Genomic DNA, 12,986 nt, shown 5'->3' with positions numbered 1-12,986 from the left:
TTCTACAGCACATTTGTACATCGATATTATTGATATTATTTTAATCATTGTCTTCACATGTTTTTTTTTTTATGGCTGTGTGCTGTAAAGCCTGGTTGGCTGGTGTGCAATAAATTTTATTTGATATACTGAGATTTTCTGAGGGGTGAGGGTGCAAGCATTAAATCATGTGAATCCTCACTTATAACCTTAATTAACACACTCCACGTACAGTATTTCTATGTGATGAGCTGTGGGTCTACAGTCTCTAAAAGTCCAGAAATTGATTTTAGGAAGTACATATCCTAAGTTACTGATGCTTCAAGGTTTCACACTCCCTTCCATATTTTGTTCCAAACATGAGAGCTTGTTTGTGCATGTTGATTTGCCAGAATCTGATGTGTGGTAGAACAGGGGGACATCTTTACACCTACCAGAGACTGAGCTTTCATACATCAGTTTGGAGACTGTGCTCAAGGCTTCGGTGATTTTTGCAGAAAAGTTGTAAGCATCCTGTAAGTATTGTACCAGCATCTCCTGCTTTACCAACTCTGCTGGCAGCACCTCCTCCTCCGCTTGCTGTTCACTCCCAGTATTACCATTCATGGATTCTCGAACACTGCCTTCAGCCTGGGAACCTGCAAAGCAAAACCAGAGCAAATATATGCAGTTCCAACCTCTCATACAGAGCAACATCAGTATCAAGCTAGACCTTTAGACCTATATTGCAACGACGTTGTGTACTATTGCCTCAAGGTGCTTTTCCCTCACTCAGGCATCCTGCAGCTGGGCTAAGGGGAAAGAGGAACTTGGGTGGCTGACTACAGAAAAGTATGGGGAAGGAGAAAGGATGGTTCAGCTCCCCACCACTTTTGATTTTAACATTAGACCTCCTGCCACCCGCTTTATATGTGAGGGGAAAAGACGTGTGATCAAGTTAGCATAGCTGCTGCTGCCCCATCTAGTTTGGCCATGGGAAATAGAACCTTCTGCTTCTGTGAACACTGGAGCTAACCAAGTGACAAAATCAACCGCAGCACCGGCAGATGGTTACCTAGGTAAAATGTTCTCAACGTGTTCAAGATCAGATCTTTGTCACCCTTTGTTCTTGGGCTGCTGAAAGGCTCCACCCCTTGGAAATGGTTCATACCTTCTTGTGTCAGACGGATCGCATCCCTGCATTAAGAGATGGCACAGCAAAGCTAAACATGATCCAGCCACCCTTCACACATCCATCCAACTTACCTATGGGAAGTAAAGGGTACCTCAATAATTACTTGCATGGGACTATATGGATTATGCAGGGTCCCACATAAAGCCTTCCTATTGTGATCGGAAGCACCCATATCCCTCCCAGCGTTACTCACTTGTACTTGGATTTTCTCAACAGTTGGATGATGCTGTTGACTAACTCTGCTGGGTCCCCCATCTCAAGTTCATTTACTCCTTCCTGTGGCTGTGAACAAAGACAACTCCTCAAAGTTGCCTGGAGCTCTGGCTGCATTGCTTCCCACTCTTCCTCCGGGGAGATCACCGCAGCTATGAGGGGGAAGGAAAAGTCAATACAGCCTTCCATCTCCATAGTGATAAATAGTACTTAGTGGAGGCATTGAACACTACAGAGCCAGGAAATACAGAGTTCAGAAAGTGATTAAATCTTCTATCCCAATATTAATGAGTAATTTTAAAGTAACTATAAGCTACTTAGAGCGCCCGTGGGATAAGCGTTTGAAAATATAACAGAAATGTGACTGTTGCCCTGTTGTAGATTTGTCTATTAATTCTGCAGTCCTCTTCCCCACATCATGTCACTGAATTGGCTTTTATTTGGGTCTACACACTACTTTCCTTAACTTGCCATTAGGTGGAGGACTTGGCATTAGATTCTTGCCAACTTTCCCAGCCTTGGTAGTGGGAAGGGTAACAAAAATAGATTTTGACTTCCCCCCCATAAGTTTCAGCTACAAGTTTCCATTAACCTGACTTAAAATTAAATCTAAACACAATGCATGTCATCTCTTAAAAATGAACAAACTGCAGAGAAACACTATTTTGGCTTGTAACTACCCTCCCTTATTTCTGGAAAATGTTGGTCACCTGTCACAGCCCAATCTTATATATCTTCGCTCAGAAGAAGCAAAGAATGGAAACAGGTCCCACGCAGCAAAGGGTTCATGGGATTCTGTAAACCAATGAGTCTGAATAGTTAGAGCAACCTGTTAGCAGGTGTCTACAAATGCTGGCTTGGCTTACTAGCTGGCCATTATTCATGGTTGCCACCAATCCCCTCCGCTGCATCCTCTGGTATACAGAAAGGGCTTGGGAGAGAAGCAGAATTTTCTCTTGTACAGGATACAGAGAAAGAAACAGGGAGTCTTTCCCACCCACCGCTCAAAAGGGAATCCTGCTGTTTTTTCCCCACTTTAAAAATGACGTGAGAATGAGATCTGCAGGACAAGGGTCAGCATAGTGTTAGGTGATCGACCCATTTGCTGGCAGGCACTTGCGCCCGGTGAGCTGGCAAGTGGATTTGAGGATGCCTGCCTGTTAAAATGCATGCTTGCTCTGGAACTTCACAATGGGAAGCTTGATTTAAAATTGGTCTTCTTTCTTGGAGATTTTAAGTCACACTGATTAAATCAACCTACTGTGGCAATGGGCATGGCAAAGTGAATGCGTGCTCGTCCATGAATTCCCAAGCACCAGCATCTGATCAAAGGGGTATTTTTCCTCAATAGTGATTACTACTCAGCTGGGAGGGGTGGGGAGAAGAGCATGGTTTGACCTGGGTAGACCTGGGCTTCTGGGTGGCTGAGTACAAGACACTAATAGCCCTGTAGCTGAGAAGCTAAAATAGTGACACCTCCACTCACATGGAGGCACTTAAAACTTCTTAAAGAAGGGCAAGAGGAGATCTGGATTGTGATTGATTTAACACTGGGTAGCCATGATGGGAAAGACTGGGAAAGACTGAAGGCAAAAGGAGAAGGGGACGGCAGAGGATGAGATGGCTAGATAGCATCACGGATGAAATGAATATGAACTTGAGCACGCTCCGGGAGAGAGCGCAGGACAGGAAGGCCTGGCGTGCTATGGTCCATGGGGTCACGAAGAGTCGGACACGACTGAACGACTGAACAACAACAACAAGCCATGATGGATTATTTGTATTCCAGGGGAACACACAGTTATGAATCTGGTGAATTAGACTGAACAAAAGCGATATGCCAGAGACCACCAAGTAAATTGCTTGGCTGAATGAAGATTGGAACCCAAGTGCACCATGGTAAAACAATATTTCAAAAGAAAAAAATTAGCCTTTTTCACATCTCAAAATGTTTTATAGCAGCTGGTTTTCCTCTAGAATATCATGTGTCCCACATTCCAGGAGCTGCAGGGGACATGACTCCTATAGTGCTTATTCATCTAGACTGAGGCTACAGGCATGGAGCAGAAGGAAAAGCAGCACACCTTCTCCACTTGGACAGGAGACTCTACAGGCACCTCTGCTGGAGTACAAGGATATTACTGAAGCAATCAAACTTAAGTGTTATTCATGTGTATAAGCAAGTCCAGAGTGACCACATGGAGGCTATTCTGCATAGCGAGTTATTCATATATCATCCGCTTGCCAACCAAATCTACTGGCTTTCACCATGCCATGGGAAACATATCTGATTCTGAAGCAGCTATGTACTTATGAACTGGATCTGTGGTTTCATAATACAGCAAAATATACAGAAATACATGTCAATTACACATATCTTGAGCCTCATGTGGCGCAGAGTGGAAGGCGGCAGTATTGCAACCGAAACTCTCCCCACGACCTGAGTTCGATCCCAGCGGAAGCTGGGTCTCAGGTAGCCGGCTCAGGTCAACTCAGCCCTCCAGCCTTCCGAGGTCAGTAAAGTGAGGACCCAGCTTGCTGGGGGAAAGGAAGTCACGACTGGGGAAGGCAATGGCAAACCACCCCTCTGCAGTCTGCCATGAAAACGCCAGCGAAAGCGGCGTCCCTCTAGGGGTCAGTAATGACCCAGTGCTTGCACAGGAGGAACCTTTCCTTTTCCTACACATCTTAAAGCAGGTGTGGGGAACCAGCTCTTGGTGGGGAACCAGCTTCAGTCTGCTGCAGCTTTCCCCGTGGGATGATCAAATTCTGCCCATGGGCCTGAGGTTCCCCATACCTATCTTAAGGTGTGCACTTAAAAACATCCTTTAAATAGGCTTTCTTGGAGCTGTAGGTACAATGTTAAATACCAGGGATCCCTTGCAGCAATGTTAAGAGTCTTCAGGAGGATTCTGCCTGTCCTCTTACTCTGCTCCCACCATTGGCCCCATCTTTGCCATTCTGTTCCCCCATTCTGCTCTCCATGTCTTTTTCTTCCTACTTCTGACTTTGCTCACACCTCCCCAGCCAGAGGCACCTCACATGTCAAGAGCTGTGGCACAGGAAAAAGCACATTACCGGTGGTGGTTCTGCAGTTGTTCATTTCCTGAAGTTTCCGCCTCTCCTTCTCAAGCAGCTGAGTTAAGTCTGTACAGCTCAACTATGAATTTGAGGAGAATTCTTGTTAATACAGCCACTTCATCACTCCCCACCATCTCGTTCTTTCTTCTATCACCAAATTTCACATCCCAGTATTGTGGGATCTGAGGTACCCCGATTCAAAAGCTGGAGAGAAACTTTACTGGAGGAAAATGGGTATGAGAGTGGTGTGGGACATTAGGGTGAACCTTTTTACTGATGTTCTGCTCTTTGTCACATTTCACAGAACTTTATTATGTTTAACATGTTTCTAATGAGTTGCCTCTTTTCAGCTGATTGTGTGTGGGCAGAAATCAAACTTGGGGGAAGAATTAGTGTACCAATTAAAATTCTTCTTCAATGAAATATTAACAAACCAGAAAAAGACAAAGTACTTACCTTACAGGAGAAAGGATTGTTGGAAAGGAAGGCAGCCAACAGCTGAACAGCATTCTTAACCACAGTTACAGATTTGTCCTGTAGCCGGCCAACAGCCAGGCACACTACAGCCTGGAATCGAGTTAAGGGCAGGGCCTATAGCAAGGAGGGAAGAGAAGAGAAACTAAGCAGGTACAGCAGTAGAAATGGCAAACAGATACTTCTTTAGCAGGACCAATGTCACCCGTAGCTTGTTCTCCAACACTGTTTGGGCAATAGTACAGTCTCTGCTGGAAAGTGTCCTCCCTCTGGGCATGGACAAGCAAGGGAGGGGGCACTTTGCAGTAGGAATTGTCCTCCCGCCCTTTGAATTATGGAATTGAAAGCCTCCAAAGGATGCTCAACTCAGCAGTCCTTTCCCCCCTCCCTCAGAACTCACTTTTTGTTGCACAATTCGGGTGAAGAGCTGCAGCACACGACTGCGCACAAAGCCATTAACATCACATGTATGCGCCTGCAGGGTATCTAGGAACTGATCCCTTGTGTTTCTGGCAGCTTCTTCCAGTTGCTCTCCATTCAGCACCTGCAGCAGCATCTCTGCGATAGCAGCCAAAATGGCATTGCGCATCCCATAGTTCTGCAGAACAACAATACTACTTACTAGGGAATTCCTCTTGGCAGTTTCCAAATCTTGCAACCCAAAGAGGACGAGAAGGAAGCGTCAAATGTGAAACAGGCTGAACTGCATCAGCTACGCACCAATGATAGGCCAAATGCCCACTATAGTGGCAGCCCTGTGCCAGGCTTGGGCCTATCTGTCATGAGCTGCCAAATACTGCAGGGAAAAGGCAATCCAAATTCAGAATCTGCTGATGCAATACTTGGGAAGTACTGGTGAGAGGCACTCAGAGAATTAAGAAGTTACACCCTCCTTTTTTTCCAGTAGCTGAAAAGGCATTTCAGTGCTGCTACATCTCACTGCCCCCCCCCAGTGTTCCACCTGTCTCACAAGCTTATGGCAGACTTAGAATAGTAGGGTTGGAAGGGGCCTACAAGGCCATTGAGTCCAAAACTTGCACTCTGATCCAAGTCATGTATACTCAAAAGTCCCACAGGGTTCAACATCTGAGTAAACACCAGCAGGACTGATGGCATATTAACAGAAGACTTCAATAATTGTGAATCATGGAGCTGATTTGTATTCGAACCAGGCTCTTCTTTACAGGAAATCAAATAGAAGCATCAACTCGCTATAATCAGCTTCTGGAAAGCCTATTTTCCACTCTTAAGCAGACAGGAGAAAGGCAGAAGGTTGAGTGCTTATTACTTTCTCCTTTGGGACATGAGATAATTCTAAGGCAGGTAAGAGATTCATACAGGGGAGGGAGGTGATAATGGCCGATTCTGAGCCTACTGAGATGCAACAGAAAGGGAGCCAAAGCACACGGCAGGCAAAATCATCGACAACAGCTACACTGCTTTGACCCATGCAGATGGGTTTGATGAGAGTATGAGGTGGTGATTCTCTCCCTCCCTCTCTTATTTGCAGGTCAAAGAGGCAGTTCCCTCATGTATACTCAACATCTCAGGCCAAATGAAAGCAGGGAACTATACTGCAGTCGTGATAAACATTTTGTAGGACCGCATTCTGTGAACAGTACCTCTCCGTCCAGGTGATGCAGCAGGACACTCATGTTAGCCAGCACAATGGCTGGTGTTTGTTCAGCTAGTTCAGCAAGGAAGGCAGCGTAGCCCTTCACCCCTGAGGTATCTCGGGCCAGCTCCTGAGGGCACTTCTGTCCAATCTCCCTGAACAGTGAATCAAGAGTCAGTGGCTGAAGCTGCTGAGATTTGGCGGGAACAGGGACCGAGGAGCCCTTCTCACCTCAGTAACTCCCCCACAATGCTCTTCATACCATACTCCTTGATCCACACACTCACAGCCTCCACAAATACCGGAGCCACATGTTCAAAGTGCTGAAGCATCTGCGTGACCTTCAGAGTGGCACCTACCAAAGACAGCTGTGGTAAGAGAAGAGCCATTTTCAATAAGAGGGTAGGTAGGTTGGTTTAGGTTAGGGGGTTATGGTGTAGCAGCAGCTAGGTCATCCTGTACCAAACACTGCAGTAGTTCTGAGAGAGAAGAGCAGACTTACTGAGCATGTGGTCATATCGTAATAGAGCAACACCTAGCACATGAATCGCGGTCTCTCGTGTAGGCCGATGTCTCTGGAGGCCAATGCTAGGACTTTCCAGGATGCGGTAACAGCAGCCAGTCACTAAACTGAAGGGGAAAATCAAAATAGGAATTAGAACAGGTGTGTCTTCTACTTGCAGACCAGACCAATGGAGAGATTTTAGTTATCAGCAAGCTGCCAGCCTCCAAGGACCACATATTGCTAAAAATAAACAAAACCGTGAACTCTTTCTCATTGGCTCAAGTTCACCTTGTTACTCTAATCATTCCTTCCTCCTTGCAATTGATGGATCCCTGTCACTTTCCTCCATCAGAACAAAGCATGCTTTCAAGGTCCTTCTCTGAAAACAGCTTCCCATTCAATCCCTTTCAGTATTCACACCTGACAAACTCTTCTTCCACTATTAAGCCATTCCACAATCGATGAAGGTCCAGTTGAAGTAACTGCATGAGCAGCTGTAAGACTGCCTGCCTTTCCTCCTCCCAGAGGAAGCCTTCAGCCTGAATCTTCTTGCTCTGTAAGGTAAATCCAGGATATCAACTTCAGGAAGAGATACGTGTAGGAGAGAAAAGCAAGTACATACAAGCCACCTTCAGAATTTAAGTTCCACAGAAAGAACAGCACTATACCCATCGGCCCCAGCTCCAGACCTCTCCACATTGTATGTAGATTCTGACTTCTGCCCATTCAGCTGAAGGCAGGTTCCTTCTTCAGGCCTTCTGCCCAAAGTGCAAAGGTCTGGGGACAGGGACAATGATGTTGCATGTGGGGACAGTGTGCATAGCTCCAGGTGTCCATAGCTTTCATGCGTGGAGCCTAATTTCCGAAGAGGACTACTTTTTTCGCAGAAAAGGCATTGTTGTCCTTCTGTTGCCTCTAGTGAGCTCCAACGCTCCCAACTCCCTTCTCATCTTAGTTATCTAAGCCAAGAAAAAGAACAAGCCCAGTGATCAAGGCAATAGAGCTTTGCTGGAACTACTATCTATTGCTTTGGGCCAAGTAGGAACAGAACTGGGTAGGACCTCCCCACTCAGAAAGGGATGAGGCAAAAGCCAGTTAACACAGCCTTGCTGACCAAAGCAAGCCACTCAAGGATACCATCTTCCACTGAAGGAGAATTTCCCAATTAGCAAAGTGGGACTTGGAGGGAAAGCTGTCGTCTAGCGGTGTCCAGTGAGCCAGGCTCAGTAGAAAAAAGAGTGGAGATCAAACAGACATTGAAATCAGGCGCACGGCATCTCTCATTAACTGCAGTCTTTGAGACCTTATTGAAATATTCACTCTGTAATTTCTCATATAGCTAGCAAGACTGACATTATTTGACTTTGGGGCAACTGTCTTCAGGGAGAAAAGCCATCCCAAGTCAAGCAGATTTATGGATTCAGCTGTCTACCTTCCTCTTGGAATCCAGTCCCACCAGGTTGCTCTTGCCAGACTCGGTTTCAAAAGCCTCCACTAGCCGTACTAGCACATAACAGTTCATTTTGAGAGCATTAAGGTGTAGAGCACGAAGCGAGGGTACTAGGTCAGCATCATTCATGATAGATGTCAGGGCACTGGAGTGACTGGTCACAACTGTAGAGAGAAGCAGGAAGATATGATCACCAGGCATGTCCTTGGCACATCTTTGCCCTTAATGCTAATTGACTGCAGCTTTCAGATTACCAAAGAATTGTGCTCATGATGCCTCACCAGCCATAACTCTGGCAGCGCCCAACAACCCATAACCCAGGCACACTAAGCTTGCCCTGTTCCCACTCCCCTGAACACTCCTTGTATTGCTTTGCAAAGAGATGGGTATCTCCTCCAGAATGGAGAGAAGAAGAAATGGGACATCCTGTCGGTCTGCCCTTACAGTGAACACACATTACTCTGCATTGACCACCAAGATTACAGACCTTTATAAAGGGAACAGGTTGAAGGGAGCAGCCTGCCAATGAGGTCACATTTGCCTTCATATCATCAGGAAGCTGCCAAAAAAGAAATCCTACTTCCTATGATCTCAAGGGGGCTCACTCACCTTTCATCATCAGTTCTAGAGCATCTTCTTTAATGGCAGAATCCACAGTTCTGAAGTGGCTGCAGGGCAGAGACACGAAATTAAAAAAATGTAACAAAGCCCAAGACTCAGTTCAGGACTCCTACTAGTGTCACTAACAATTAGTGACCCTAACTGTTAGCACAAACTTGTTTTTTTAGCACCCAATATACCCCACCCCAAATGAAGTCTAAAGGTATCAGTTTGTTATGTGCCATGAGGACTGGGTTAACTTGGGAAACAGTTTTTCTGGGAACATTTGAGAAGTTTCCCTTAACACCTGTAAAGAATGGTGTTCAAAGCTGAATAAAAGTCATTTCCACAGAACATGATGGGCTGAGCCACTGGTTTCAGAAGAAAAACTGAGTGGTTAAATAGGACATCAATATATTAGCTAGCATGTCCAGGGGACACATCCTTTCATTCATGGTATTCCCAAGGACTGCTTCATTAGTGTTTGCCTGTGTTGAGATAATCTCAAGAGGACTGGCATAACTGTTAATTTTGCCACAACAAAGTGCATGACACGGGGGGGAGCTGAACTCATGGCAAACTAGGAAAACTATTCTGTATGAAGCACCTCTAGAATTTCATCACTTATAAGGCAGAATCAACCTCAGATGTAGTCATATGCACCTTTTAACTCTTGAACAAATTTGGTTAATAGCCAATAATGGACCTTATGTCTCACATTTAACTAGTGTCCTTTCAGAACTGGTGAGTGGATAGAACACCTCATTGGTCTTACATACCCAGCCCTCAAGTTGTTGGAAACAGTGAACAGCTTTGCAGTGCCTCTGCCATTTTAAGATGTGTCACAGGAAAACACCATGGCTTCTTTAGCAAAATGACTACAGAAGGTTCAATACGTTTCTCTGTTTTTTACTTTTCCATGTCTTCCTGCCCACTTTCTTCTTATAACCTCATTACTACTAAGAAAAGGGCCCCAGGCAAGGAACTCCCAACCTCAAGGAGTAGAGCTCCCTCCAACAAAATCAGTAGTGCATTTGAATGTGCAAACTCACTGTAGGATACTGTACAAAGTATCAAAATGCTGCAGGATAGCAAGAGCTCCTTGTGTGCGGAATACTGCCTGAAATGCTGCAAAGGGAGAAAGTCCACACGTGAGGGTTAAGCTGTTATATTCATGCAAATGTAGTTCAACAGAGAGGAGCCATGACAACTCCAGCAAAGCTTCCATGACAAGAAGTAGTATAATTATGATTTCTGGACTGCTCTGGTTGCTGTTTAATATATTTTAATGCTGAAGGCAAACAACAGGGTACAGTTAGGTCAGGAACACCAGTTCTGAAAGCTTTAAAAAGGGATTAAACAGACTAAAGCCAAGTCTATCGACAGCTATTAGCCAGGATAACTGGTGCGGCATAGTAGCTAAAAGACTGAACTATGAATCAGTAAGCCCCTCATTTGTATCTCACCTATGCCATGAATTCACTTGGTACTCTTAGGCAAGTCATTCTCTCCCAGCCTTAGCCATCCATGGGCAATGTTAGCAATCTACTTTAAAAAGACAGGAAGTCAGGATATAATGTTCTGCTAAAATAAATAAAGTACTACTGACTTCCCAGAGGCTAGCTGTAAGGTAGGAGTGTAGAACCTCAGACCCAGGTGCCCACCACTGAAATATGACTTCCCCAAAAGAGAATTTGGCCCTCAAGCTGAAAGAGGTTCTGCGTTCCTGCTGTAAGGATTACATGAATTACTTTGCACACCCTGAAAACATTATGCTAAATATTACATGACAGGTGAAGAGAACCTCCAAATAGCAGATACTTGGACAAACAAGAGAGAATGGCTATCATCCACTTCATGCCTTGCTTATGACTGAAGCAAGCATCTGGATGGCTGCTATTACCAGTTTAAAAGAGGCCCTAGGTCTAAAAAACCTGCCTTGCTGGGTGCGTGTTCTTAGTGGGGATACCAGGAGCCATCGCCACAACTCACTGGTCTCCCTCCTCCCAACTTCACTGTACGATTTCCTTACTCCAGCCTTCCCCAACCTGGCGCCCTCCAGGTGTGTTGGGCCACAGCTCCCAGGTTCCCCCAGCCGCCCGGGGGGCACCAGGTTGGGGAAGGCTGCCTTAGGCGAACACGAACAGCCTTATACAAGTTGCCTGTCTTCGCTAGGAATCTCTCCCGCCCGCCCCGTAACCCTCTTTTCCTACCCACCTGCCAGCTGCCTCGGGAGCTGCTTGAGGGGCAGCACCTCCTGCACCACATATTGCGAGGAGCCCGCGCTGCGAAGCAAGTCGGCGGGGGAGAGAGGCAAATGGAACTCCCAAGAGGGGGCCGGAAAAGACGAATCGGCCATGCTCGCTTCGCTCTGCGCCTTGGCCGGAAACAGACTGAGCTTCAAGCGCCCCGCGCCACGGGGGCAGCCAGGCGGAAATCAGAGCATCACGGAGGTTCGAACGCACGGCTGACCAATCACAGCACGACCATCTCTATTCCAGTTCGGCTAATCAGAAGACGTGCGAAGCAGATGAAAGCCGAACCGGCCTACGCCTCTCGCTCGCGTTCACCCACCGACCAATAGAGATAGAGAAAGGACGCGCCAGCCGTTCGAATAATATCCGCTCGCCCAATCAGGCTGCTCGTTAAGAGCTCAGTAGCCAATCACGTTCAGGAAATAATATCCTCCAACGGCCCGTATTCAAATCCCACAACAACGGTCTTGCTGAAGAGCTTTGTAAAGGCAAAGAGATATGAAAAGGGTAAAGCCTCATAGTCTGAAAACAGAGTTTTCTGGTTCCCTTTGATGCTTTTTTTTTGTTCCTCTGGGAGCGGAAGTGAGACCTGCCAATTAGAACTCACAGAACTATCCAGCATTTTCAAAAGCAGCACTGTGTTCACTCAGAAACAAAGGGTAGCAGCAAAGATAGCAGTCCATTGTCTTTCTAATTCACCTCTTATTTTATGTGAAAAAATGATTTTTAATAAATATTTAAAAATTGTCCTGCCAATAGAAACGTTTATCCCTACATTGCGGGGTGGGCGGGGTTTACGACACGCATACAGTATAGCCCACGCTTTATATTTTAAGTGCGCGGTGCTATGCACGTTTCCCCAGAAAAAGGTCTGCAACTCCCAGCATTCCCCAGCTAGCGCTGCTGGCTGGGGCATGCTGAGAGTTGTGAGCTTTTTTCTCTCTCTGAACATGCATAGGATCGCACTCTAAGTCGTAGGAAGTGGAGCCGAGTCTAGTTTGGGTACTCAGCCAAGTATACCCCATACAGAACACCCTCAGGTTGCAGCAAAGGCCAGGACCTCAAGTGCCTTCTAACACAGGTCTTATTCCGTGTGATCTTTTTTTTTAAAAAAAAGTTTTAAACCGTTTAAAAAGTACAATGCGACGGCATATAAATCAGTGAAGCACAAGGCTTTTGCATAAAATTGAACACCGGAGTGGGACGTGGGGGCGGGCTTGACGGACAATTGACCTTTGCCGCAACCTGAGAAGTATTTTGTGGGTTTGGGGCAAGGAATCTGGACCTGTAACCTGCAATATTAATAGTGGCCTACATTGCAGGGCTATTGTAAGCTACACTTTTTTCAGACATAGCTCTCCTCCATCTTAAAATAAGAGAATAATTGATTTTATTTGAATTGGCATGGCATTTTTTAAAGTTATAAACTTAACCCCCAACACACACACACACCGTAAGACATGTATTAGAAAGAGCCTGAACGCCTGTCTTTCCGTCTGCCTTCTCCTTCTGGGTGGACATGCTGCAGCCCACTCACAACTACGCTAAAATCCTCAATTCCCCCACTGATTTCTCTGGCTGGCGCTCACTTCTGCCTTAGATTTTAAAAAAATATCAAAACCTCCGCTTCCAACATGAAC

General features: G+C 45.9%; 1 protein-coding gene, 1 non-coding gene and 1 pseudogene across 5 annotated transcripts in view; 1 reads left to right on the top strand and 2 right to left on the bottom strand.

The window, feature by feature from the left end:
• NCAPD2 (non-SMC condensin I complex subunit D2) overlaps positions 1-11,692 on the bottom strand; it is a 51,871-nt gene extending 40,179 nt beyond the window's left edge. The window contains exons 1-14 of one of the 3 annotated variants that reach the window (XM_084835136.1): positions 11,309-11,692; positions 10,144-10,219; positions 9,101-9,159; positions 8,474-8,655; positions 7,462-7,595; positions 7,039-7,166; positions 6,768-6,891; positions 6,544-6,691; positions 5,322-5,519; positions 4,904-5,038; positions 4,445-4,526; positions 1,347-1,518; positions 1,034-1,155; positions 414-617 (exon numbers count right to left, since the gene is read on the bottom strand). In XM_084835136.1, coding sequence (XP_084691262.1) covers positions 414-617; positions 1,034-1,155; positions 1,347-1,518; positions 4,445-4,526; positions 4,904-5,038; positions 5,322-5,519; positions 6,544-6,691; positions 6,768-6,891; positions 7,039-7,166; positions 7,462-7,595; positions 8,474-8,655; positions 9,101-9,159; positions 10,144-10,219; positions 11,309-11,450 — 1,906 coding nt within the window. In that variant the 5' untranslated portion in view covers positions 11,451-11,692. Of the gene's footprint in view, positions 1-413; positions 618-1,033; positions 1,156-1,346; positions 1,519-4,444; positions 4,527-4,903; positions 5,039-5,321; positions 5,520-6,543; positions 6,692-6,767; positions 6,905-7,038; positions 7,167-7,461; positions 7,596-8,473; positions 8,656-9,100; positions 9,160-10,143; positions 10,220-10,557; positions 10,637-11,308 lie in introns of those variants that run through there. The other 2 variants (XM_084835138.1, XM_084835139.1) reach the window with 2 other exon arrangements.
• LOC146352896 (protein CFDP2 pseudogene) overlaps positions 1-12,986 on the top strand; it is a 1,048,348-nt pseudogene that overhangs the window by 623,743 nt on the left and 411,619 nt on the right. The gene's annotated exons all lie outside the window — the stretch shown is intronic.
• Positions 8,732-9,051, bottom strand: LOC146352908 (small nucleolar RNA U85). The gene has a single exon (XR_014788719.1). It is a non-coding gene; the product is annotated as a small nucleolar RNA U85 (small nucleolar RNA).

This window comes from Heloderma suspectum, chromosome 2 (genome assembly GCF_057233095.1).
Source record: "Heloderma suspectum isolate Gila_16-S chromosome 2, 16-S_ref, whole genome shotgun sequence".
NCBI lineage: Eukaryota > Metazoa > Chordata > Lepidosauria > Squamata > Helodermatidae > Heloderma > Heloderma suspectum.
The sequence above is the reverse complement of the archived record's forward strand: the minus strand, read 5'-3'. Positions and strand labels throughout refer to the sequence as shown.